This window comes from Octopus sinensis, linkage group LG28 (assembly GCF_006345805.1).
Source record: "Octopus sinensis linkage group LG28, ASM634580v1, whole genome shotgun sequence".
Classification (NCBI taxonomy): domain Eukaryota; kingdom Metazoa; phylum Mollusca; class Cephalopoda; order Octopoda; family Octopodidae; genus Octopus; species Octopus sinensis.
The window spans coordinates 5,210,415-5,235,680 of record NC_043024.1 but is presented as its reverse complement, the minus strand read 5'-3'; the positions used below and the strand labels follow the sequence as shown (position 1 = coordinate 5,235,680).

General features: G+C 37.4%; 2 protein-coding genes and 1 long non-coding RNA gene across 3 annotated transcripts; 2 read left to right on the top strand and 1 right to left on the bottom strand.

Moving 5' to 3' along the window:
- Positions 1 to 1,516: 1,516 nt before the first annotated feature.
- LOC118768383 lies at positions 1,517 to 3,564 on the bottom strand. The gene is made up of 2 exons (XR_005004197.1): positions 3,348 to 3,564; positions 1,517 to 1,663 (listed from the first exon to the last, which is right to left on the bottom strand). It is a non-coding gene; the product is annotated as an uncharacterized LOC118768383 (long non-coding RNA).
- Positions 3,565 to 13,573: 10,009 nt separating this feature from the next.
- LOC118768302 (zinc finger and SCAN domain-containing protein 22-like) lies at positions 13,574 to 17,207 on the top strand. Its single transcript, XM_036514497.1, has 4 exons — positions 13,574 to 13,697; positions 14,621 to 14,679; positions 15,456 to 15,648; positions 17,134 to 17,207. Exons 1-4 carry the CDS (start codon positions 13,574 to 13,576, stop codon positions 17,199 to 17,201), a joined length of 444 nt encoding a protein of 147 aa, XP_036370390.1. The 3' UTR covers positions 17,202 to 17,207.
- On the top strand, positions 15,562 to 17,148 carry LOC118768378 (protein krueppel-like). Its single transcript, XM_036514737.1, has 2 exons — positions 15,562 to 15,618; positions 15,787 to 17,148. Exon 2 carries the CDS (start codon positions 16,381 to 16,383, stop codon positions 16,801 to 16,803), a length of 423 nt encoding a protein of 140 aa, XP_036370630.1. The 5' UTR covers positions 15,562 to 15,618; positions 15,787 to 16,380; the 3' UTR covers positions 16,804 to 17,148.
- Positions 17,208 to 25,266: the final 8,059 nt, after the last annotated feature.

The following is a 25,266-nucleotide window of genomic DNA, read 5'->3' as shown; positions in this document are numbered from 1 at the left end:
TCTTTGTTTTTATTATTTTTTGTAGGGGATGTGGACGGGGATGATGCACGAATTCTTTTACGAACTGGTGTAAATCCCCCCTCTGATACCTCCATGGTATCGTCTGGGGTAGCAAAAGTTTGTTCGGTAGGCGCCGCAGTTTTTAGTGGGGTGGGAGGTTTTAATAATGTAGGGGTTTGTGAGTGCGAGGGCTGGGTTTTTTCTTCAGTCTGTTTTGGGGTTGGCACCGTAACAGCAGGAGTGGGATTTTTTGTTTTTGTAGGGGTAGGTGAGTTTGCAAGGGTAGGGACTTTTTTATTATCTGAGGGGCCTGGTGTCTGCGGTTTCTTTTGCTTGTCTGGACAGTCTACACGAATGTGGCCTTTTTTGCCGCAGGCGTAACAGGTGGGTTTTCAGCCTTCGACCTGTACCCTGAGGGTTATGTTCTCGCCCACGAGCACCCTCTCAGGAAGGAGCTGCAGGTCCTCCGCTGTTCCTTGAATTAATATATTGATGTTACGCCCGAGCCAAAATAGAGGGGCAGAGCATGTTACTTCTAGTATTTTAATTTTGTCCGCCCTTTTATATAACAGGGCGGCCACTACCTCTGCCGGATCTACTTCCGGCGGGGCTTCTACAATCCTGACCCGGGACGTCCTGCGTCCCCTATAGCTTGGGAAAAGTACCACCTCCTTGGTTTTTAGGGGGTTCACAGAATGCCCACGGGCCATTTCTTATCCCGAGAAGCGGACATCCACAGTGCCATATGCCCGTCCCCTGGCGACGTACACGATGTCCTTCCAAATCGGGGACAGGCATTTCTCGATGGTGCTTTTTTTCAAAGTGTTTGAACCTTCTGCTTTGTGGACAGAAAGTTTTAAACACTACGGTCCGCTTCTCGGTCTCCACGATACTGGCGGAGGGTGATATTTTAACATCACCACCCTCCTCTTGCATTCTTTTAAATAGCTCAACGAGCTGATTGACATCGATGTGAATGTTCTCGGTAGCCACTGCGGCTACCTCAGAAAATTTTTTAACATTGCTCTCCTCAAGAGCACTACTTTCGTGAATAATTTCAACAGACATATTCTGTTGAAATTAGACAACACAAAAATTACGAATATTGGTTTCCCACAAAACTGGGAAACCTATAGAAAGTTTTTCTTCCAAAGTAGTTCAAAAAAGCAGTTCAAAAATTCCAATTCCCACCCCCATTCGGGGGAGGGGCACGAAAATAGTCTGGCAGGACTATATGTAGTCACGTAAATAAAAAGCCACAATTGCTAACAGTTCAACGGTAAGAAATTATCCAATTATTCCCCGGTAAAACCGGAGAACAAGACAGTTCAGCAACATTTAAAGACAAATTTTCAGTAGTAGAAATTCAACAATTAACAACACAGCAAAATTCTTACCGGGAAGAAAACGCGTCCAAACCGTAGTACAGTAAGCAAAGTCACTCTTCAGTCAGTGAGGTTAGCAAAGCTACTTACCACACAGCCACTCCTGATCGTAAAAATGTTTGTAATTTTTCTTTCAAATGTTGATTTTTTATGTAGTCCAATGGGGTCACTTTCTTCTTATTACGATGGTATAAGCTGGCTCCTTGGCTGGCAAGATAACTCCCAACTACTATTCCAGAGAGCCTCCTAACCATGTCCAGTTGGAGCTCTTTGCAGCACTGCAAATGATGAAATATAAAACGATGAGTAGAATATTACAAAAATATATATTATAGATAAACAAATCATGTCAAATGTAGGAAATATAATGGAACAAGTATCACAAATTACAGAACACAACAAACCAACAAGAACCTATCTTTACAACAGGCTTGATAAAGCCAATTGGCCATAACAAAAGAAATACTTATGGAAGAGTATTGTATATATAAATATAACACAACAACATAACAACAAACAATGGCAAGCTACATTTTGTTACACAAAGGCCATTCTAATTACCATGGGGGTCGTCTGATGGTCTATGATCACTCAAGATTTTCTGTAATTCCTTATGGAGATTTTAACTGGTCGCAACAAGAAGTATTTTTTTAACAACATATATACTCCTACTTGAATTTGTTTACCATCTGCAAAACTGCCATCAAAACTCAGACTTTTGACATCTTCAGATCTGCATCTATGAAAGCAGTCACCCATATTTTCCTACTGGTAATTTCGATAATCCAAATATTGATTGGGAAACGTTTCACTGGTCACAAAGTGCAACTCATTTCCATAACAACAAACAATGAACAAAGAACACCAAGAACATAATAATTTCTTCAGACACAGCAACAAAACCAGCACCAGACAGACATATCCAAGCATATCAATAATGTTTCCAAAATTTATAAAGAAACATTTTTGGCTGATGAAGTGAAGTAAAGATTGGTGTGGTGGTTGAGGCAACACACCAACACATTATAGTCAAGAAATTGTTGAAACTGTTAGTCTGATAGACAATTCCTATAATAATGGGTTGTTAACTGCTAGAGTAGCTTCTTCTCACCAAAGTAGACATTACAACAATACATAGGTGACCATCAACTGTCTGAAATACAGTCACACATCTGTAGTGACCATTACATATTTGGGAATCAAAGAGCTGCTTAAATTCTGCAACAATAGACAATAAACACCATCAGATATAGCAGTGGATAGATGCTGATGTCTTTCAAACAAACAAACACACACACATATATATATATATATATGCACCTAGAAGTAGTTGATAGTTACTGTTATCTAGGTAATCAAGTCAGTAGTGGAGGTGGATGCGCCAAGAGCATAGCTGCTAGAATAAGATTAAGCAGGGCAAAGTTCAGAGAGCAATTAACACAGTTCAACTCGTTTAACTTGAAATTCGATATTTAAAACAGTTTGTGAATTTCTCTTTCTTAAATTTAAAGACTTATCTCTGTCGTTGGTCACCTCTCCTTCATACAGTGATGGCAGTGTTTACATGACACATATTTAAGATGGGTTACCTTCTTTACAGTGGAGTGGCCATGCTTTTGAAGGTGAAAGAAGATGGAATATTGTTAGTTACATAATACAACTAGTGCTATCAGGAGAAACTGGATTATTTAATACTAAAGGAAGAGAAGTGGATGGGAGTGAAAGAAAATAGCAAACAATGTCTGCTTGTTTCTCTATTTCTCTCTCTTTCTCTCACTCACACACATCCTCCTCATCATCATTTTTAATTCGTTTTCTATGCTGGCATGGGTTGGATAGTTTGGCAGAAGCTGGGCAGCTGCAGAGCTGCTCAGGCACCAATTGCCAGTTTTGGCATAGTTTCTACGGTTGCATGCCCTTCCTAATGCCAACACATATTCACAAACAATTTTATAAACTTACCTCATCTAAAATGGGAATGGTTTTCACCTCAGAATGGAACATCTCTTTCTTTATTATGGAGAGGTGCAAACAATTATTGCCATCATTGTCATCGGCATTCATGTATAATAAGTTTATGGATTATTCCAAGGTGGGCCCTGGAGACGGATTCCAGCAATGGTGTCATTTTCTTATGATTCCTAATATCCAGTTTCACTGAATCCTTTGTGGAAGTAAAAAAAGAAATTGAAAATGTACATGAAACTTTTGAATTTTACATTTTATATATTATATTAATTAATTTTATTTCTATGTATTGGTTTATGTTTTTCACTGTTTGATTTGCCTAATAGTGGTTTTATCTCTGCATCCAATAATACTATATTTGTTCCACGTCCTCGTGTTGTGTTTTTTTGTTTGGATTAACTATATATATATATATATATATATATATTATATATATATATATATATATATTATATATATATATATGTGTGTGTGTGTGTGATTGCTGTCTTCTACTAGGTACTTGATCAACCTGATCATGTACATTTGATGTTTGCTAGTGAAGTCAACCTTCTGTACGGTCCCTCTATAACTTGCTATGGATATTTGTTAGGGACATGATAAATCTATTAAGAGGTCTTAAACAGATTATTTCAGCCTAATCTATATTTATCTCTCACTATAGAAAATTTTAGGGGAGCAGAACAAGAGTGAACATATAATTAGCAGATCAAAACTAGTAAAGAAGAATTATGATGTTGTGATATTAATAAGGGGTTCATAAAACAGGTTGGTTAGTGTCCACATCCTTAACATTCCTGTACATACACACACACACACACATACATGAATGTTATGGAAGTGAGACACACACACATATATATATATATATATAAATCAAATATATGTAAAGTCAAACTGAACAATGCAGTATTGGATTTACAACAAAGCGGGATGGCCACGACCAAAATGTCTAATAATTTAGGGTTGGTCAGGGGTTAAATTCCAGTTGAAAGCGAACGAGCATAGCTGAATGGTTAACGAAGTTTGCCGTAGCTATTCAAAGTAAACACAAGTGAATTGTCGCCTGTAGTGGTCTACTTTGAAAAAAAAATGTTTTGCATCCGCAAGTCGCAGTAGGATCGACTACCTACGACTAGCATGCGTGTCTGCGCGGTCTAGTCTACGCGACTACTACCCCACCCGTATTCCTTTTTATTATGGGTGGCTTATGGCTTATACCATAGGATTTTACCCTCATTTTAAAAATAAATTTTCTCTATATCACACGTAACATCCGATCATAGGTTTTCAGAAACAATAAATCAACATTTCAGTTTGGAAGTTATTAATTAAGACGAGGTACGTTCTGAGTTCAAATTCCGTCGAGGCTGACAGTAACCTTCTATTCCTTCTGGGTCGATAAATTAAGTACCAGTTAAATATTGAAGCCGATGTAATCGACTATTGACCTCCCTCAAATTTCAGATCTTGTATCTAAAGAAGAAAATATTATTTAAGACGAATTAATATATTTTCCTTATATTTTTATGTTTTCGCTTCGAAATAATTACTGTAACATCGAAAGATTCACAGAATTCTATGATTTACAATATTATTATTAGTATTATATCATCATTAAAGCCTTAAAGTAAATCTTTGTCAACTTACCTGTGTCAGATACAAACTGCGAGTCAGCGATCGCTAATTAAGCACCTTAATTAATAATTGGAGCTTGGTTGATGTAGTGTAGAAGTTATTTCCCTTTATATGATTGTATTTCTTGAATTTTCCAATAGATGTTTCTACTGACTGGTTGGATTCGTTCCAGCATTTTTGTCTGTTCCCTTATGTTAACTACCAGCAGTGTAACCCGGCGTTGCTCGGGTTCTTTTCGACCCTTTAGAATTGGAATTTTTGAAAAGTAAAAATTTTGCATTATGTAGCTTGTTATTCTCTTAAAGTGAATATTTTTCTGGTTGAAATAAACCGAAAAATGACACAGCAGTCAAAAATAGGATAAAAGCACCTTTTTGATGTAAATAATTTTTGGTTTTAACATGGTCCGATTTGAATTTTTTCTTCTACGGAATGAAGATCAAGCCTTCTTCTATCATACTCTCAATTTCGGTCAACTTGCGTCGCAGGGTCTCAGAGGAGATAGTGTTAGTTGAAGGCTACCAAACCTGCCATACACAGACAACTTCAGCTTTATACACATAGAGATTTCACTTTCAATTCTGTTTTTTTTTTTATTTTCACCTGGTCATTTTAAGAAAGTTTACTCATATATTCTGTTACAAAATACTGGTCCCCTGATACAGGAACCATGCAATTGGTTATTGGTGTAATTTATAGAGAATTTCGTCTCAAATTGCCCACTGCCGGCCTCAATTTCATTATCTTCACTGTAGAATGTTATTTCCTAAATCTATTTCATCATCGTCAACTTCAATGTCGTCACTGTAAGACATACTCTTTTACTTGTTTCAGTCATGTGACTGTGGCCATGCTGGAGGACTGCCTTTAGTCGAGCAAATCGACCCCGGGACTTATTCTTTGTAAGCCTAGTACTTATTCTATCAGTCTCTTTTGCCGAACCGCTAAGATACAGGGACGTCAGCACACCAGCATCAGTTGTCAAGCATTTTTGGGGGGACAAAGACGTGGCTGTGTGGTAAGTAGCTTGTTTACGAACCACATGGTTTCAAGTTCAGTCTCACTGCATGGCACCTTGGACAAGTGTCTTCTTCTATAGCCTCGGGCCAACCAAAGCCTTGTGAGTGGATTTGGTAGACGGAAACTGAAAGAAGCCCGTCGTACATATGTATATGCATGTGTGTCTGTGTTTGTCTCCCTAGCATTGCTTGACAACCGATGCTGGTGTGTTTATGTCCCCGTAACTTAGCAGTTCGGCAAAAGAGACCGATAGATTAAGTACTGGGTTTACAAAAGAATAAGTCCCGGGGTTGAGTTGCTCGTTTAAAGGCGGTGCTCCAGCATGGCCACAGTCAAATGACTGAAACAAGTAAATGATACATATATATATATGTATATACATATATTTCCGTCTACCAAATCCACTCACAAGGCTTTGGTCGACCTGAGGCTATAGTAGAAGACATTTGCCCAGTGCTTGTGATATGCGTCCAGCATCAGCACAATTGCCCTTTTCCTGGCACCCTCACCAGTGAATTCTATGTGACAACAAACCCGACATGGTCCCCAAGGACCCTATAAGACAAAATAGTTCAAAACTGGCAGGGAGGAAGGTAGTATTGAAGGAACGTCACTTTGTGCCAGTTGACAGGTTTAACCCTTTCGTTACTATATTTCTGACCAAATTACACCCCTTATCTGTTTCAATTAATTTCTAACGTAATCATAAATTTAGTCTGGTTTCATTAAACAACTATAACTTTTTTATTTATCAATATATTAATCTGATTTTTGGAAGATAATTTAATGAAATATTCTCAACCAATTCTATACTATAATTTTTGTCACAAAGTGACTCTAATTGCAGGTAGATACAGGTAAATTCAACAAAATATAAAACTATTAAAATTTTGTTCAAACATCGCTATAGAAAATGGGTTATTAGCTAATATTCAATTGGGTATACAACAAAATTTTACGAAAGAATTTGTTATTCTGGGTAACTTTCTGATACCCATAATAATATCTATGGCAAAATAGTCTTAATTTCATTTAAGGTTGTGGGAAACCACAAACTATCCTTTCTTTCGCTTTGTTTACGTTTAGCGTAATGGTTCGTTTCCGCCGTAATGATTTCAAATAGGCTCATTCGAAAAAGTAAATAGAAATAGTCTATGGCTTTAGTCTTCAGGGAAAGTCTGTGGCTTGGTCCAGTTTCTTCAGAAAAATCACCGAAAGAAACAGTTTTTAAATTTTCACTCCATTCAGGTGCCAATTCATTTTCTTTATCGCAGTCGGAGATCTCGGATTCACAGTTTTCACTTTCGGAAAATGAAACATCAGATACCACGTGCTTTTTTTTTTCAGTCATAGAGTTAGATTTATGAAGGTCTTCAGTAAAAAATCCTTCGAATTCTGACTCGCTGCTTGATATAATGAAATTCGTATCCATTTTTTGTCAGAATTACAAATTTTGAAAACACAATAGGAACAAATTTCGGAAAAAAATCTCCCAAAATTCACGGAATTAAAATTACACTTCGATTTTTGTACAAAACTGTAGTTGAACTGTTTACGAAATATAATACGTGTTTTCACGAATGTACTAAAGAGATTTGCTCTGATATTCGCATTTAAATATGAATAGGTAAATTCGGGCGGCTTTGGGCGGTTTGGTCTCATTAACCAAAATATTTTTCGGGCGGCTTGGTAACGAAAGGGTTAAGGTAGAAAGGGAACAGGGTCCAGATATAGTGCAAAAAAAACAAGCACAAAATAAATATTTTATTCATTATTCTTTATTAAGAAATTCCTATAACTGATGAAAGGAAAAAGCCTGTGTTTTAGCAGAGCAAATAGTGTTAATTATTGTTATGACTTAATAAATTTTGACATTGAGACAGTAACACGTCTCTGTGAATACCCACATGTTTATGCATGTGGCTTTTTCGAGAGAATCATGTGCCACACATGTCACACTGACATGGCTACTCTCATGTAGGGATTCGTTCATGGACAGATAAGTTAGGGTCTATGAGAGAATGCTTTAACACAGACACGACCATTACATAGGTTGTATCTGGTATGAAGATTTTCATGTGTAGTTACAACACCATTTGCAAAAAATGAATTACAACAACTAATGCAGGATTATGGCTTCTCCCCCACATGTGTCTTATTAGTGAAGTGATTAATTTGAGAGAAAGATTTACCATAAACAAAACAGTGACAAGGTTTCTCTCCTGTATGAACACGTTTGTGATAACCAAATGACAATTAAGAGCAAATGATTTAGCACAGTAATTACATTGATATGGTTTCTCTCCCTAATACTCTTTTACTTGTTTGAGTCATTTGACTGTGGCCATTCTGGAGCACCGCCTTTAGTCGAGCAAATCGACACCAGGACTTATTCTTTGTAAGCCTAGTACTGATTCTATCGGTCTCTTTTGCTGAACCACTAAGTTACGGTGACGTAAACACACCAGCATCGGTTGTCAATTAATGTTGGTGGGACAAACACAGACACACAAAAATATACACACACATATATATACATATATACGATGGGCGTCTCAGTTTCCGTCTACCAAATCCACTCACAAGGCTTTGGTCGGCCCGAGGCTCTAGTAGAAGACACTTGCTCAAGGTGCCACGCAGTGGGACTGAACCCGGAACCATGTCGTTGGTAAACAAGCTACTTACCACACAGCCACTCCTATGCCTATGTGTAAGTTTGTGATAAGCCAAATGACTCCTTTGAGAGAATGATTTACCAGATAAAACAAAGATATGGCTTCTCTCGTGCATAATCAAGTGTTTCTTTTGAGAGAATGATTTACCAATGATAGTCAAGTCACTACTTTGAGAGAATGGTTTACCACAGATATCACAATGATATGGTCTCTACCATGTATGTGTAAGTTTGTGATTAGTCAAGTGATTTCCTTGAGAGAATGATTTACCACAGATATCACAATGATAAGGTTTCTCTCCTGTATGTGTACGTTTGTGTGTAGTTACACTACCATTCTGAGAGAATGATTTACCGCAGATATCACAATGATATGGTTTTTCACCAGTATGAATCTTCTTATGGTTAGTTAAAACTTTACGTTCACAGAATGAATTACCACAGATATCACAATTAAATGGTCTCTCTCCTGTATGAGTGCGATTGTGACTAACCAATTGACTATTACGAGAGTAAGATTTACCACAGATATCACACTGATATGGTTTTTCCCCAGTATGAATCTTCTTATGTTTCGTCAAAACTGTACGTTCACAGAATGATTTACCACAGATATCACAATAATAGGGTCTCTCTCCCGTGTGAACGCGTTTGTGAGTAACCAAATGACAATTATAAGAGAATGATTTACCACAGATATCACAGTGATATGGCTTCTCTCCTGTATGTGTACGTTGGTGATAAGTTAAGTAACGATACTGAAGGAAGGATTTACCACAGATATTACAATTATATACCTTATCCTCTGTGTCGGGGATTTCTGGTTTACTTAAATTATTCATTATGAGAGAATTACTTATCATACATATCACAACGATAATGTGTTTTTTATTTCTATGAATATGTTTATGTTCCGTTGTGTCACTTCATGCAGAGAAAAATTTAATGCAATCTTTCTTCCATCCACGATCTTACTCGATATCTAAAACAGCAGATGCAAATTGTCAACTCCTTTGTAAATTTATCCAACTTTAATTCACCAGGAAAGCAATCACCTCCTCCACATTCCAGAGAAAGAAAAATATCCCGCTGTTCCTTGTTATAGACTGTATTTATATACAGAGGTAGACTTATTCATGAATGCTCCTTTTAAATATACTGTTTCCTTTAGGTGATGATACTATCAAAGACACTTCTGAATGGAGAGATTTCCATCACGTCAACATGTGATATTCTGAAATAGGAAAAGAAGCAGTAAGATAAAACTGGATAGTTGACCAACATAAGTAATTCAACATTGCATATTTTATATCACTACCATTGTCATGCATTTACTGTCCATGCTTGCATAAGTAGATTGAGTTGGAAGGTGTTAGAAGCTAATGGGAATGGAGCGAAAATATAAACGAAAATATAGTGGGCATAACATGACCAGAGTAGTGAGTTGATGCCATCCAGAATTTGCTGAACAGCATTTCGTTCGTGAACAGCCGATAATAGGTTTTCAGAAACAACAAACCAACATTTCAGTTGGGAAGTTATTATTTAAGACGAGGAAATATATTTTCCTAAAGTTTTTATGTTTTTGCTTCGAAATAATTACTGTGACACCGAGAAGTTTACAGAATTCTATTAATTACATTGTTATTAGTAGTATTAGTATCATCATTGTCAACTTACCGTATTCAGACAAAAACAGCAAATCACAGACCGATAATTAATTAGTCTAATTAATAATAATGAGCGCCTTGACACACAATACAGATATTAACAGAATGAAACTAAGAAGGAAACTGAAAGGAATCCCACTAGTCAGTAGAGCCATCTATGAGAGAATTAGAGAACTACTATGAAATGGAATCTTTATTACGATCATGAGGATCTTGGCGATCTGGCAGAAAGGTTAGCACGCCGGGCGAAAGGCTTACCAGTATTTCGTCTGCCGCTACGTTCTGAGTTCAAATTCCGCCGAGGTCGACTTTGCCTTTCATCCTTTTGGGGTCGATAAATTAAGTACCAGTGAAACACTGGTGTCGATATAATAGACTTAATCCCTTTGTCTGTCCTTGTTTGTCCCCTCTGTGTTTAGCCCCTTGTGGGTAGTAAAGAAATATATATAGAATGGGACAATACAGGTCAAACAAAAGACAAAAATGTTATATGAGTTCGAATGAGTTACGTGTTAAAAATTTACTTTAAAAATATTTTATATAACAATTAAACTTTCCTTTCACTAGAACTTTTTAAAAAATAAAACGAAAACAAACAAAAAGATTAAAAGCTCGAACCCGGCACCCTCTAAAGCCCAGCAACGATCTTTTCCTTTCATCAACGATTAAGCTGGGACGGTGGCAAGCTGGCAGAAACGTTAGCACGTCGGGCGAAATGCTTGGCGATATTTCGTCTGCTGCGACGTTCTGAGTTCAAATTCCGCCGAGGGCGACTTTTCAGTAATCATTAAAGAAAGGAAAAATCAGTTGCTGGGCCTTATAGGCTGCCGGGTTCAAAATTCGGAGCCTGCACTTCTCCCCGCTTTTCATTTTAACATATGTTATGTTTTCTAATGTTATTTAAAAAAGAAACGCACTAAAGTTCTCGTTATGAAGGCAAAAGTAAGCCAAGTTTTCGTTTATGTCATATTATAACTAAATTTTTAAGTTTCATTCGAACTCTCATAACATCTTTGTAATTGTTTGTCTTGTTATGTCCAAATCTATGTACAATCGTATGATTATAATAAAGATTTTATCAATGATAAGCTGGGTTCCCACCTTTCTCATCACATCCTTCCATCGTTTTTCGTATTCATTCGGTGACAGGGGTCTTTCTCTCCGACCCCATCTTGCTCTTTAGAAGATATCTGAAGTAAGACAGCAAATCGGGGCCAGAGATGAAGGAAGAAATACTATGAAATGAAGGGAAATAAATCCAGCCGTCGATGGTGGGGGGGGGGGGGCCTCGAAAAGGCGCGCTTTCACTCTTGATGACGTCATACACTTACTGGCTTCCTGTGTGTGCAAGTTGCTTTGAAATTAACATCATTATTATTAATTAGACTAATTAATTATCGGTCTGTGATTTGCAGTTTTTGTCTGAATACGGTAAGTTGACAATGATGATAATAATACTACTAATAACAATGTAATTAATAGAATTCTGTAAACTTCTCGGTGTCACAGTAATTATTTCGAAGCGAAAACATAAAAACTTTAGGAAAATATATTCCCTCGTCTTAAATAATAACTTCCCAACTGAAATGTTGGTTTGTTGTTTCTGAAAACCTATTATCGACTGTTAGATGTGATATAGAGGAAATTTATTTGTAAAATGAGAAGAAAACATGATTAACGAGTAAAAACGAACGGAGAAGCGGCATAACTACAGATTCATGCCCCACCACTTTGGATGATCGTAACTTCAATTAAATATTCTATGTATATTTGTTATAGTATGTACATTCAGAATATACAAAACTTTTGTAGGAAAGTGCTTTTGGTGTGAGGAGTTTCGGAAAATTCAGTGGCGTCAACTTCAATTCTTCTTAACTTTCAAGAAAATAGATGTCATATTTTTAAATGAAATTTTCTACAAATATACCTCGGACGATATAGATTCCGAGAAGGTAGGAATTTTGTGGGAAAACAATTCGGGGGTTTACTTTTGAGGACTGTTCATTTATTTATTTTCTAAAATATTCCTTAATTCTTGCAACCTCTTCACTGGTTCATGACCATGTCCATTATTGGAGCTGTTTCTTTTTGTTTGTTGCTGTGAATGTGTCTGTATGCGGCAGCTTGCATGAATATACGCGTATGTATATATATATATGTATTTATGCTTATACATACATATGTATATATTATATATATATATATATATATATATATATATATATATATATATATATATATTATATATATATATATTATATTATATATATGTATATATATATATATGTATATATATATATGTATATATATATATATGTATATATATATATGTATATATATATATATTATATATATATATGTATATATATATATATTATATATATATATGTATATATGTATATATATTATATGTATATATATATATGTATATATATATATGTATATATATATATGTATATATATTATATAATATAATATGTATATATATGTATATATATATTAGGTAATATGCTGGTATTATATATGTATTATATGTATATAATATATATGTATAATATGTATTATATATATGTATTAATTATAAATGTATATATATATATGTATATATATAATATGTATATATATATATATGTATATATATGTATATATATGTATATATATATATGTATATATATATATATATATATATATATATATATAATATATATATATAGGCACTTTTCTACAAGCGTGGTCCCGGTGCTAGCTAGTCGTGACTAGTCGATCTTACAAAGAATACATAACTCGAGTGCGCGACTAAAAATCACACTCGCATGGGCTAGACATGTATGAGGTTTTTTAACAAATAATTTTTTTTAAACAAAGAAAATAAAACACAAAGTAAGTCATTTCTTTTGTTGAGTCTTTTATTTACTTTGTTTAAGACAAAACCCATTTTATTTTATATATATTCAGCCATTATATACATATATTATTATGCGCGCATCTGTTAATTTCCGTACTCACGCTAGGTAGTCGTTGAAGGATCGACCAGTCACGAGTACGCGCACCGGGACCAGTCTTTGAGTAGTACCTTTGGTAGAGTATGGAGGACTGGTTATGTGGTCATGCTGCCTCTAATTTTTATTTCATCCCCCTGCAATGCTTCTAGATGTCTCACCAACGTATGTAATGCTCTTGTCTTTACAAGCACCCCACAAGACAATCTTTGTCTATAGATGGGTAGAGGCGAATTATATCCATTCTACCCGGACACAACCTGTGAGGTGTTCAGAGGGTTTGCAGCTATTGATTTTTCTGAGGAGATCCTTCCTGCTCACAAAGACGTGTGTCTCCGTTTCCGTGAGTGGTCGTAACACCTGCGAGAGGAAGGAGAATAATTACCATTGTCCCTTTTTTTAATAAAGGACTCATGAAATTGTAAGATGTATTTGGAGTCAGGATTTTGCTCCATGAGCCGACTCTACTCTTTGGGGTTTGTAAAATATTAATGTTGATGATAATAATAATAATAATTCTTTTTGTATTTTTAAGTACAAAGTCTGAAATTTATAGGAAGGGGACGAGTTAAATTCAGGGACTCGAGTGCTCTACAGCTTATTTTATTTACCTCGAAAGGATGAAAGTCGACCTCAGTAGAAGTCATGCTTTGAAAGGAAAGACGTTTGGGGCACCAACTCATGACAGACGAAATATAAAGAGGGACTTTCACTGTGGGTTAGCTAGCAAGCTGGTTTTCAGAGAAGGGACTCCTGGTTGAGTGGGAGATGCATCTGGACGCTCGAATGATCGATCGTACTCGCCCTCACAGTGTGGACCTGATTGAAGAGAAATAAACAATGCACAGACACACTCCCATTCCTGATTGCTTTTATCTCTAGTTAGACAAAGCTATTTACAAACGAAATGCTGTTAAGCAATTAATCCGGCATCTTAGTGATTCTGCCAGTATTTGATATTGTAGCAAGTCAGGAAAGCTATTTTAGTTGGGACACCATAGCACTGTTCTGCTATGTCATTCTTCAGCCCATCAGGGTGGGCACGTATGGATCCTAGAAGGCAATTCAGTGCCCATGAAGAGAAGTGGGAGTTTTAATTAGTTAGCGGAAAGGCGGCAGACGAGTAACAATGCTTCTTTATCATTAACTCTGATCACTTCATAAACAGCCCATTTCACTTGTGGCAACTTTGCTCTGCGAAATTCTGGATGGCATCAACTCACTACTCTGGTCATGTTATGCCCACTATATTTTCGTTTTGGCTAGCTCCATTCCCATTAGCTTCTAACACCTTCCAACTCAATCTACTTATGCAAGCATGGACAGTAAATGCATGACAATGGTAGTGATATAAAGTCTGCAATGTTTAATTACTTATGTTGGTGAACTATTCAGTTTTATCTTACTGCTTCTTTTCCTATTTCAGAATATCACAACATGTTGACGTGAAGGAAATCTCTCCATTCAGAATTGTCTTTGATAGTATCATCACCTAAAGGAAGACAGTATATTTATAAGGAGCATTCATGAATAAGTCTACCTCTGTATATAAATACAGTCTATAACAAGGAACAGCGGAATATTTTTCTTTCTGTGGGATGTATGGAAGAAACATTGCGTAAAATTGTTATCTGAATGAAGTGACAAAAGTGAACAGAAATGTATTCATGGAAATGAAAAACACTTTATCATTGTGAAGTGTATGATAAGTAATTCTCTCAAAATGAATAATTTAACTGAATCAGAAAACTTTGATAAAGAGGAAAAGCCATATCACTGTGAGATCTGTGGAAAATCATTTTCTTACAATAGTCACATTGTTAGACACAAACGTACACATACAGGAGAGAGGCCATATCATTGTCATATCTGTGGTAAATCATTCTCTCAAAGTTACCAATTGGCTAGGCACAAACTTACACATACGGGAGAGAAACCATATCATTGTGAGATCTGTGGTAAATCATTCTCTCAAAGCACTCACTTAACTGATCACATACGTACACATACAGGAGAGAGACCATATCAGTGTGATATCTGTGGTAATTCATTCTCTTGTAATAGTCATTTGGTTACTCACAATCGCATTCATATTGGTGAGAAACCATATCATTGTATTATCTGTGGTAAATCATTCTCTCGTAATAGTTATTTGGTTACTCACAATCGCATTCATACTGGTGAGAAACCTTATCATTGTGATATCTGTGGTAAATCATTCTGTGAACGTAAAGTTTTAACTAACCATAAGAAGATTCATACTGGTGAAAAACCATATCAGTGTGATATCTGTGGTAAATCATTCTCTCGTAATAGTCATTTGGTTACTCACAATAGCATTCATACTGGTGAGAAACCTTATCATTGTGAGATCTGTGGTAAATCATTCTCTCGTAATAGTCATTTGGTTACTCACAATCGCACTCATACAGGAGAGAAACCATATCACTGTGATATCTGTGGTAAATCATTCTCTCAAAGCACTCACTTCACTAATCACAAGGCTACACATACAGGAGAAAAACCTTATCATTGTGAGATCTGTGGTAAATCATTTTCTCGAAATAGTCAATTGGTTACTCACAATCGCCTTCATACTGGTGAGAAACCTTATCATTGTGATATTTGTGGTGAGTCATTTTCTCAAAGGCATCAGTTGAATAGACACACACATACAGATACAGTAGAGAAGCCATAATCCCGCATATTATCATCACCTAAAGGAAGACAGTATATTTATAAGGAGCATTCATGAATAAGTCTACCTCTGTATATAAATACAGTCTATAACAAGGAACAGCGGAATATTTTTCTTTCTGTGGAATGTGGAGGAGGTGATTGCTTTCCTGGTGAATTAAAGTTGGATAAATTTACAAAGGAGTTGACAATTTCCATCTGCTGTTTTAGATATCGAGTAAGATCGTGGATGGAAGAAAGATTGCATTAAATTATTCTCTGCATGAAGTGACACGACGGAACAAAAACATATTCATAGAAATGAAAAACACATTATCGTTGTGATATGTATGATAAGTAATTCTCTCATAATGAATAATTTAAGTAAACCAAAAATCCCTGATACAGATGAGAAGGGATATCATTGTGATATCTGTGGTAAATCATTCCCTCACAATAGTAAGTTAACTAGTCACACACATACACACACAGAACGGCCACATCATTGCAATATCTGTGGTAAAACATTCTTTCGGGCCAGTCAATTAAAAACACACAAACGTATTCATACAGGAGAGAAACCATATCATTGTGATATTTGCGGTAAATCATTCTCTTGTCATGGTAACTTGACTACTCACTCACGTATTCATTCTGGAGAGAAACCATATCACTGTGATATCTGTGGTAAATCATTCCTTCAAAATAGTCACTTGGCCAAACACAAGCGTGTTCATACAGGAGAGAATCCGGATCACTGTGAGATGTGGTAAATCATGTTTGGAAAGGGGTAATTTAACTAAACACCAGCGCTTTCATACAGGGGAGAAGCCTTATAATTGCGATATTTGTGATGAATCCTTTTACACCGCTGGTAACATGAAACAGCATAAACGTATCCCTACAGGAGAAAAACCATATCGTTGTGATATCTGTGGTGAATCATTCTCGCAAACAAGTATTTTAACGAGACACAAACGTGTTCATACAGGAGAGAAGCCATATCACTGTGATATCTGTGGTAAATCATTCTCTGAAAATAACGTTTTAACTAGACAAGCATATTCATACTGGGGAGAAGACCTATCACTGTGGTATCTGTGGTAAATCATTCTCTCAAAGCACTCACTTGACTAATCACAAGCCTACACATACAGGAGAGAAGCCATAGCATTGTGATATCTGTGGTAAATCATTCTCTCAAAGCACTCACTTGACTAAACACACACACACAGGAGAGAAACTATGACCTTGCATTAGCTATTGTGATACTTTTTTGTAAATGGTGTTTTAACTATACAGGAAAATGTTCCTACCAGACTGAACCTGTCATGGTCATTCTCTGATAGACCTAACTTAAATGTCCATGAATGAATTCCTTCAAGAGAGAACCCATGTCACTGTGACAAATCATTCTCTTGAAAAAGCCACATGCGTACATGTGGGTATTTACACAGACATGTAACTGTATCAATGTTAAAATTTATTAAAACATTACAATAATTAACTCTGTTTGGTCTGCTAAAACACAAGCTTTTTCCTTTCGTCAACTTCAATACTGTCAGTGTCAATCTCAGATTTGCTGTCATCTGTAAAAAATATTCTTTTCTACTCTAGGTACAAGGTCTGAAATTTTGGAGGAGGGGACCAGTCGATTAGATTGACCCCAGTACGCAACTAGTACTTAAATAATCGACCCTGAAAGGATGAGAGGCAAAGTCGACCTCGGCGGAATTTGAACTCAAAACGTAACGACAGACGAAATACCGCTGAACATTTCGCCTGGCATGCTAACGTTTCTGCCAGTGGTATTTCGTCTGTCTTTACGTTCTGAGTTCAAATTCCACCGAGGTCCACTTTGCTTTTCATCCTTTCGGGGTCGATTAATTAAAAATATTGACACTTGACATAACTTGATTACTGAAAATGCCTTTGGCTAGACTTTGAGGAATTTGTTAAAAAAGAATATCGAAAAAGCCACATGCATAAACATGTGGGTATCCACACACAAACATAATTGTATTAGTGTCAAAATTTAATACCTAACATCAGTTAAGACTGTTTTGTCTGCTAAAAGACAATTTTTTTCCCTTCAACTTTAATATCGTCAATGTGAACCTGAAATTTGTGATCATCTGTAAAAATATTGACTTTGAGATAACTTGATTACTGAAAATGCCTGCAGTTGGGTTTTGATGAATTTGTCAAAAAAGAATAATAAATAAAAAGTTTATTTTGTGTTTGTGTTGTTACTCTATATCTAGACCCTGTCCCCTTTCTACCTTAAACCTCTCAACTGGCACAAATTGACATTCCTTTAATATTACCTTCCTCCCTCCCAGTTGTGGGCTATTTTGTCTTACAGGGTCCTTGGTGACCCTTTCGGTTTTGTTGACACATAAAAGTCACTGGTGATGGTGCCAAGAGAAAAGTAGTTGTGCTGGTGCCATGGAAAGAGGATGGTGCTTCCACCATATCAAAGGCCCTGGTGCTGGACCCATATTACAAGCACTGGTCACAGGGGTAAATAAATAGCACAGATGCTGGTCCCAGGAAAAAGGCACTGGTGATGATTCCACATGAAAAGCTATACTAGAGGGGTCACCCAAAAAGCACCGATGATGGTGCAACTTGTAAATCATTGGGTCACTGATGACGGTGTCTCGTTAGAAGAACTGGTGACGTTACATGAAATGCATGGGTAAGGGGCTCACATTATAAGCACAGGTACTGTTACCATTAAAGGCGGCGAGCTGGCAGAAACGTTAGCACGCCTGGCAAAATGCGTAGCCATTACATTCTGAGTTCAAATTCCGCCGAGATCGACTTTGCCTTTCATCCTTGCGGGTTCGATTAAATAAGTATCAGTTATGCACTGGGGTCAATGTAATCAACTTAATTCGTTTGTTTGTCCCCTCTGTGTTTAGTCCCTTGTGGGTAGTAAAGAAATAGGTATTTCGTCTGCTGCTACATTCTGAGTTCAAATTCCGCCGAGGTCGACTTTGACTTTCATCCTTTCGGGGTCGATAAATTAAGTACCAGTTATGCACTGAGGTCAATGTAATCGACTTAATCCGTTTGTCCCTTTCTGGGTAGTAAAGAAATAGGTATTTCGTCTGCGCTACGTACTGTGTTCAAATTCTGCGGAGGTCGACTTTGCCTATCATCCTTTTGGGGTCGATTAAATAAGTACCAGTTATGCACTGGGGTCAATGTAATCAACTTAATCTGTTTGTTTGACCCCTCTGTGTTTAGCCCCTTGTGGGTAGTAAAGAAATAGGTATTTTGTCTGCGTTACATTCTGAGTTCAAATTCTGCAGAGGTCGACTTTGCCTTTCATCCTTTCAGGGTCGATTAAATAAGTACCAGTTACGCACTGGGATCGATGTAATCGACTTAATTCGTTTAGCCCCTTGTGGGTAGTAAAGAAATAGGTACTATTACCATCTCAGCACTGACCAGAATGACTTTGAAGGATTTGGATAAAACAAGAATTTAGTAGAAGGCCCACACTTAAGGTGCCATGCAGTGGCACTGAGCCCAGGGATCTTTTCCGTTTGAACGGCAGTTTTTTCTAGCGGGGTCATATGAAATTGTCACCCATAATTATGACCCTAGTATCGATCTATTGCATTTCAATCTGTTTTTGTGTTTGGGTTGGGGGTGGGGAAAGGGTATCTTTTTTTCTTCACAAATGTAAATAAACCCAATCTGTTTCTTAAACAAGGGACATATTCATACGGCACAGAATGTTTTCACCTCAATAGACGTCACTGATTGGTTGAAATTGAAGAAAAAAAACAACAAATATCTTACAAACTGTAGAATTTTCTCAATAAAGCCAAAAGAAAAAGATGTTTTATAAACACATTCTACCAGTATACGAAGTTTAAAAGTGTTTAGTTTTGTGGAAATTATTTAAAAAAACTGCTGGTCAAACCGAAAAGATCCGAGCCCAGAACCACGTGCTTGGCAAGGTTTCTTATGACACAGTCTGTCTACATTGTTCTAGACTTTCGTTACAACTAATCCCTGAAGTCAAAGTATATTCATAGAAAAAGGCACACAGGTAAAAAGACATATCTGTGGTAAATCATTCTTTCAAAGCAGTGAATTATCTATACCCAAACATTGACATGGGGGAGAATCTGCGTCACTGTGAGATGTGTGGCTAATCATTTTCTGCGTATAATGTTTTAGTTAAACACAAATATATTCATACAGGAGAGAAGATATATCAGTGCGAGATCTATGGCAAATCATTCCCTCAAATGAGTGCCTTGGCGTAGGAGTGGCTGTGTGGTAAGTAGCTTGCATACCAACCACATAGTTCGGGTTCAGTCCCACTGCATGGCATCTTGGGCTAGTGTCTTCTAATATAGCCTCGGGCTGACCAAATCCTTGTGAGTGGATTTGGTAGACGGAAACTGAAAGAAGCGCATCGTGTGTGTATATATATATATATAGGTGCAGGAGTGGCTGTGTGGTAAGTAGCTTGCTTACCAACCACATGGTTCCGGGTTCGGTCCCCCTGCGTAGCACCTCAGGCAAGTGTCTTCTACTATAGCCTCGGGCCGACCAAAGCCTTGTGAGTGGATTCGGTAGATGGAAACTGAAAGAAGTTGTGCTGTGTGTCGCAGGTTTTGTAGCCTTTAACTAACATTATCTTCTCCGAGACCCTGCGATGCAAGTTGACCAAATTTGAGAGTATGATAGAAGAAGGCTTGTTCTTCCCTCTGTAGTAGATAAAATTCGAATTGGACCATGTTAACACCAAAATTATTTACATCAAAAAGGTGCTTTTTTTGCTATGAAAATCCCTATTTTTTACGATATTTTTGACTGTTGTGTCGCCATTTTTCTGTGTATTTCAACCAGAAAAATGCTCACGTAAAGAGAAAAACAAGCCACATAATGCAACATTTTTACTTTTTAAAAATTCCAATTCTGAAGGGTCGAAAAGAACCTGAGCAACGCCGGGTTACACTACTTGTAGTTAATATAAGGGAACAGACAAAAATGCTGGAACGAATCTAACCAGTCAGTAGAGACATCTATTGGAGAATTCAAGAAATACAATCATATAAAGGGAAATAACTTCTACACTACATCAACCAAGCTGCAATTATTAATTAAGGTGCTTAATTAGCGATCGCTGACTCGCAGTTTCTATCTGAACAGAGTAAGTTGACAAAGATTTACTTTAAGGCTTTAATGATGATAATAATACTAATAATAATATTGTAAATCATAGAATTCTGTGAATCTTTCGATGTTACAGTAATTATTTCGAAGCGAAAACATAAAAATATAAGGAAAATATATTAATTCGTCTTAAATAATATTTTCTTCTTTAGATACAAGATCTGAAATTTGAGGGAGGTCAATAGTCGATTACATCGGCTTCAATATTTAACTGGTACTTAATTTATCGACCCAGAAGGAATAAAAGGTTAAAGTCAGCCTCGACGGAATTTGAACTCAGAACGTACCTCGTCTTAATTAATAACTTCCAAACTGAAATGTTGGTTTGTTGTTTCTGAAAACCTATGATCGGATGTTACGTGTGATATAGAGAAAATTTATTTTTAAAATGAGGGTAAAATCCTATGGTATAAGCCATAGCCACCCATAATAAAAAGGAATACGGGTGGGGTAGTAGTCGCGTAGACTAGACCGCGCAGACACGCATGCTAGTCGTAGGTAGTCGATCCTACAGCGACTTGCGGACGCAAAACATTTTTTTTTTCAAAGTAGACCACCACAGGCGACAATTCACTTGTGTTTACTTTGAATAGCTACGGCAAACTTCGTTAACCATTCAGCTATGCTCGTTCGCTTTCAACTGGAATTTAACCCCTGACCAACCCTAAATTATTAGACATTTTGGTCGTGGCCATCCCGCTTTGTTGTAAATCCAATACTGCATTGTTCAGTTTGACTTTAAAAAAACATTCGGCTGCTATTTCTAATAGCACGGTGGAAGATATCTCTTGACCGAAGTTGTACAAGGTCTGTGTTTGCTCCTTGTTTTCAGTTTCTCCAAAGACCCAACTGAACTCTCGTCTTTAACTTCAGTTGAACAGTTCCCAGTCCCAAGACTGCCCTGGTCGTGCAGACCTGATCAAAGGAGTTTATTTTTAACCAGACGTAAAGTGACCCTTTACTTCATAGAAATGTTTTATTTCTACGTGGGGGAAATTTGGTTACTATAAGTTTACATTGAAGAGACTTGGTCGTTGACAGGAGCCTCATAAGTTGACACAGTGAACCATTTCATACGAGGCAATTAGTGTTATCTTCGTCTGTGATCTGTTACTGTACTACCCTTCCTCTATCTGCCTGGCAACTAAATTCTGACTCCACGTTGTTGGCTTGTCATCAGGAACCGATTTTCCTGTTGAAGCCTACAGTAAAATTACTTTGTTGGGGAGGGGTTAAGCCAATTTTTAAAAACTTTTTTTTGAATTTTCATGCTGCAGTTTGCCGTAACTATTCAAAGTAAACACAAGTGAATTGTCGCCTGTAGTGGTCTACTTAGAAAAAAAAAATGTTTGACTGTCCTTAAGGTTGTTTTGCTTTTTTTTCAGTGCTTTTAATTGTTTTGTAACGAAAAAAACAACAAAACGCAATTGTCTTTAAAGTAATATACACCATATATCGTTGAAAATTATTTCCTAAGCGTCAATATATATATATATATAGATATAGATATACTCTTTTACTTGTTTCAGTCATTTGACTGCGGCCATGCTGGAGCACCGCCTTTAGTCGAGCAAATCGACCCCGGGACTTATTCTTTGTAAGCCCAGTACTTATTCTATCGGTCTCTTTTGCCGAACTGCTAAGTGACGGGGACGTAAACACACCAGCATCGGTTGTCAAGCAATGCTAGGGGGACAAACACAGACACACAAACATATACACACACTTATATATATATACATATATACGATAGGCTTCTTTCAGTTTCCGTCTACCAAATCCACTCACAAGGCATTGGTCAGCCTGACACTTGCCCAAGATGCCACGCAGTGGGACTGAACCTGGAACCATGTGGTTGGTTATATATATATATATATATATATATGTATATATATATAGAGAGAGAGAGAGATATATATGATTGATTGATTGATTGATTCTAGTTTCAGCTCATGAGCTGTGGCCATGCTGGGGCACCGCCATTTGGTGTTGCTTTATGGTTTTACTTCACGAATGCTTTTTAGCAACTGCCATTTGGTGCATGAGAGAGGTCGATGCAGCTGCCCTCATCTGCACCTCCTGCCGTGAAGTTGGTTCATCTGGGATATCTGACAGGAAGAGATCCAGTTTCATTTTAAAGACATCTGCATCCACCCCATGCAGGTCTCTTAGGTTCTTCGGGAGGATATTGAAGAGCTGTGGGCCTCGGAAGCCCAGGCTATCACAGTATCTTGTCCTATATCTTGATGGCAAATTTGGAGTCCTAGGTACCACGCAGTGGTGCCCAGTTCTGGCATTTGTGTAACTCTCGATGCCAAAGTTTGGGACAAGTCCCTCCAGGATCTTCCAGATGTATATTATGGCATATCTTTCTCACCTACGCTCCAAGGAATAGAGTTTTAATCTCTTGAGTCTTTCCCAGTAGCTTATATTCTGCATAGAGGCTATATTTTTCATGTAGCTACGTTGGATCGCCTCAAGTTCTGTGATCAACTTGACACTGGATGGTGACCATAGCTGAGAGCAATAGTCAAAGTGGCTTAGGACAAGTGTCCTCCAGAGGACCATCATGGTTTCTTGTTCTCTTGTTCTAAAGGTTCTGAGAATCCATCCGGCCAATTGTCTACATTTCATTGCCAATTTAGCAACATGTACATGAAAGGTTGCGTCATCACTCATGTAAATACCCAGGTCACGCACTGATTGTGCCTCTGGGATTGCAATCCCTCTGTGTCCAGTGTATTCATTGGGTATTGCATTTAGTTTCGCATGCTGATAGTATAAAGCTTGAAACTTTTCAGCATTGAACTGCATGCTATTCTTTTCAGCCCACTTGTATATTTTGTCCAGCTCACATTGCAGGCGTTTAGTGTCCTCAGGGTTCTGTATTGCCTGTGAAACTTTTGTATCATCTGCATAACTTGTGATCGTGGCTCTCTGCGTGGCTGAGGGCATGTCTGAGAGGGCCATTATGAACAGTAGTGGTCCCAAAACAGTGCCCTGCGGAACACCGCTCACTCATGAGCTGAAATTAGAATCAATCAATCAATCAATCATATATATCTCTCTCTATATATTGGCTACTACCACCTGACTTCTATCTTTCAGAAAGTCATGAAGCCATTCTCCCAGTTTTCCAACTATGCTGAGATCACGCAGTTTGTGACATATCATTCCATGATCAACTTTATCAAAGGCCTTTGCAAAGTCGAGATATATCACTTCCACATTTGAGTGGTTGAGCAGTCGTTTCAGCACTCAGTCATAGTGTTGTAGGAGCTGAGTTAAGCAGCTTCTCCCTGGTCGGAAACCATGTTAGGTGTCAGGCAGCAAGTCATTTTCTTCAAGGAAGGTGATCAGTTTCCTTCTGACTATTCGTTCCATGACCTTGCTGATGTGTGAGATCAGAGAGATAGGTCTGTAGTTCTTGGCCTCCGCTCTGCTACCTCCTTTATGAATAGGGCATATTTTACCTTCCTTCAGTTTTCTTGGAAGTTTGCCAGCTGCAAGGAAGCTCTGAAAGAGGAACTGCAGTGGTCTTGCTAGGACTCTCTTACATGCTTTTAGGAGGATTGCCGGGAATCCATCGGGGCCAGTAGCTGAGTCTGTTTTCATTTCATCTATAGCCTTTATTACATCGTCTTCCTTTATATCGATGTAATCTATCGTCGCCGCCTCTGATTTTATATCTGCAGTGGTAAAGAAGTCAGTTGGATTGGTGATTTGGAAATGCCCAAGGGGTGGAGTGAAAACACTCTTGAATTGCTCATTCAGTATTTCACTTACCCTCATTGGTTTTCCTGTGAGTGTGCCATCCTTTTCAAGGAGTGGCCCTATTCTACAGTGCACCATAGCTGTTTCTTTGGCATACCTGTAGAAAGCTCTGGGGTTAGATTTTATGTTGTCTATAGCCCAGGCTTCTTTGTCTGCTCTTTCCTTTTCATGGGAGAGTTGCAGACATTTTTCAATTTCCAACAGTCTTATTTTTAGGCGGGACTTTTCACTGCTTTCAATCTGTTTCTTTAGGCGAT

Bases quoted from the DNA above. Each gene is read 5' to 3' on its own strand.
- LOC118768302 (XM_036514497.1), top strand. From the start codon at position 13,574: ATGGGTAGAGGCGAATTATATCCATTCTACCCGGACACAACCTGTGAG. The intron at 13,698-14,620 runs GTGAGTGGTCGT...CGTTTTGGCTAG, and splicing joins AGACGTGTGTCTCCGTTTCC to CTCCATTCCCATTAGCTTCT. The intron at 14,680-15,455 runs GTAAATGCATGA...CATATTGGTGAG, and splicing joins TACTTATGCAAGCATGGACA to AAACCATATCATTGTATTAT.
- LOC118768378 (XM_036514737.1), top strand. From the start codon at position 16,381: ATGATAAGTAATTCTCTCATAATGAATAATTTAAGTAAACCAAAAATC.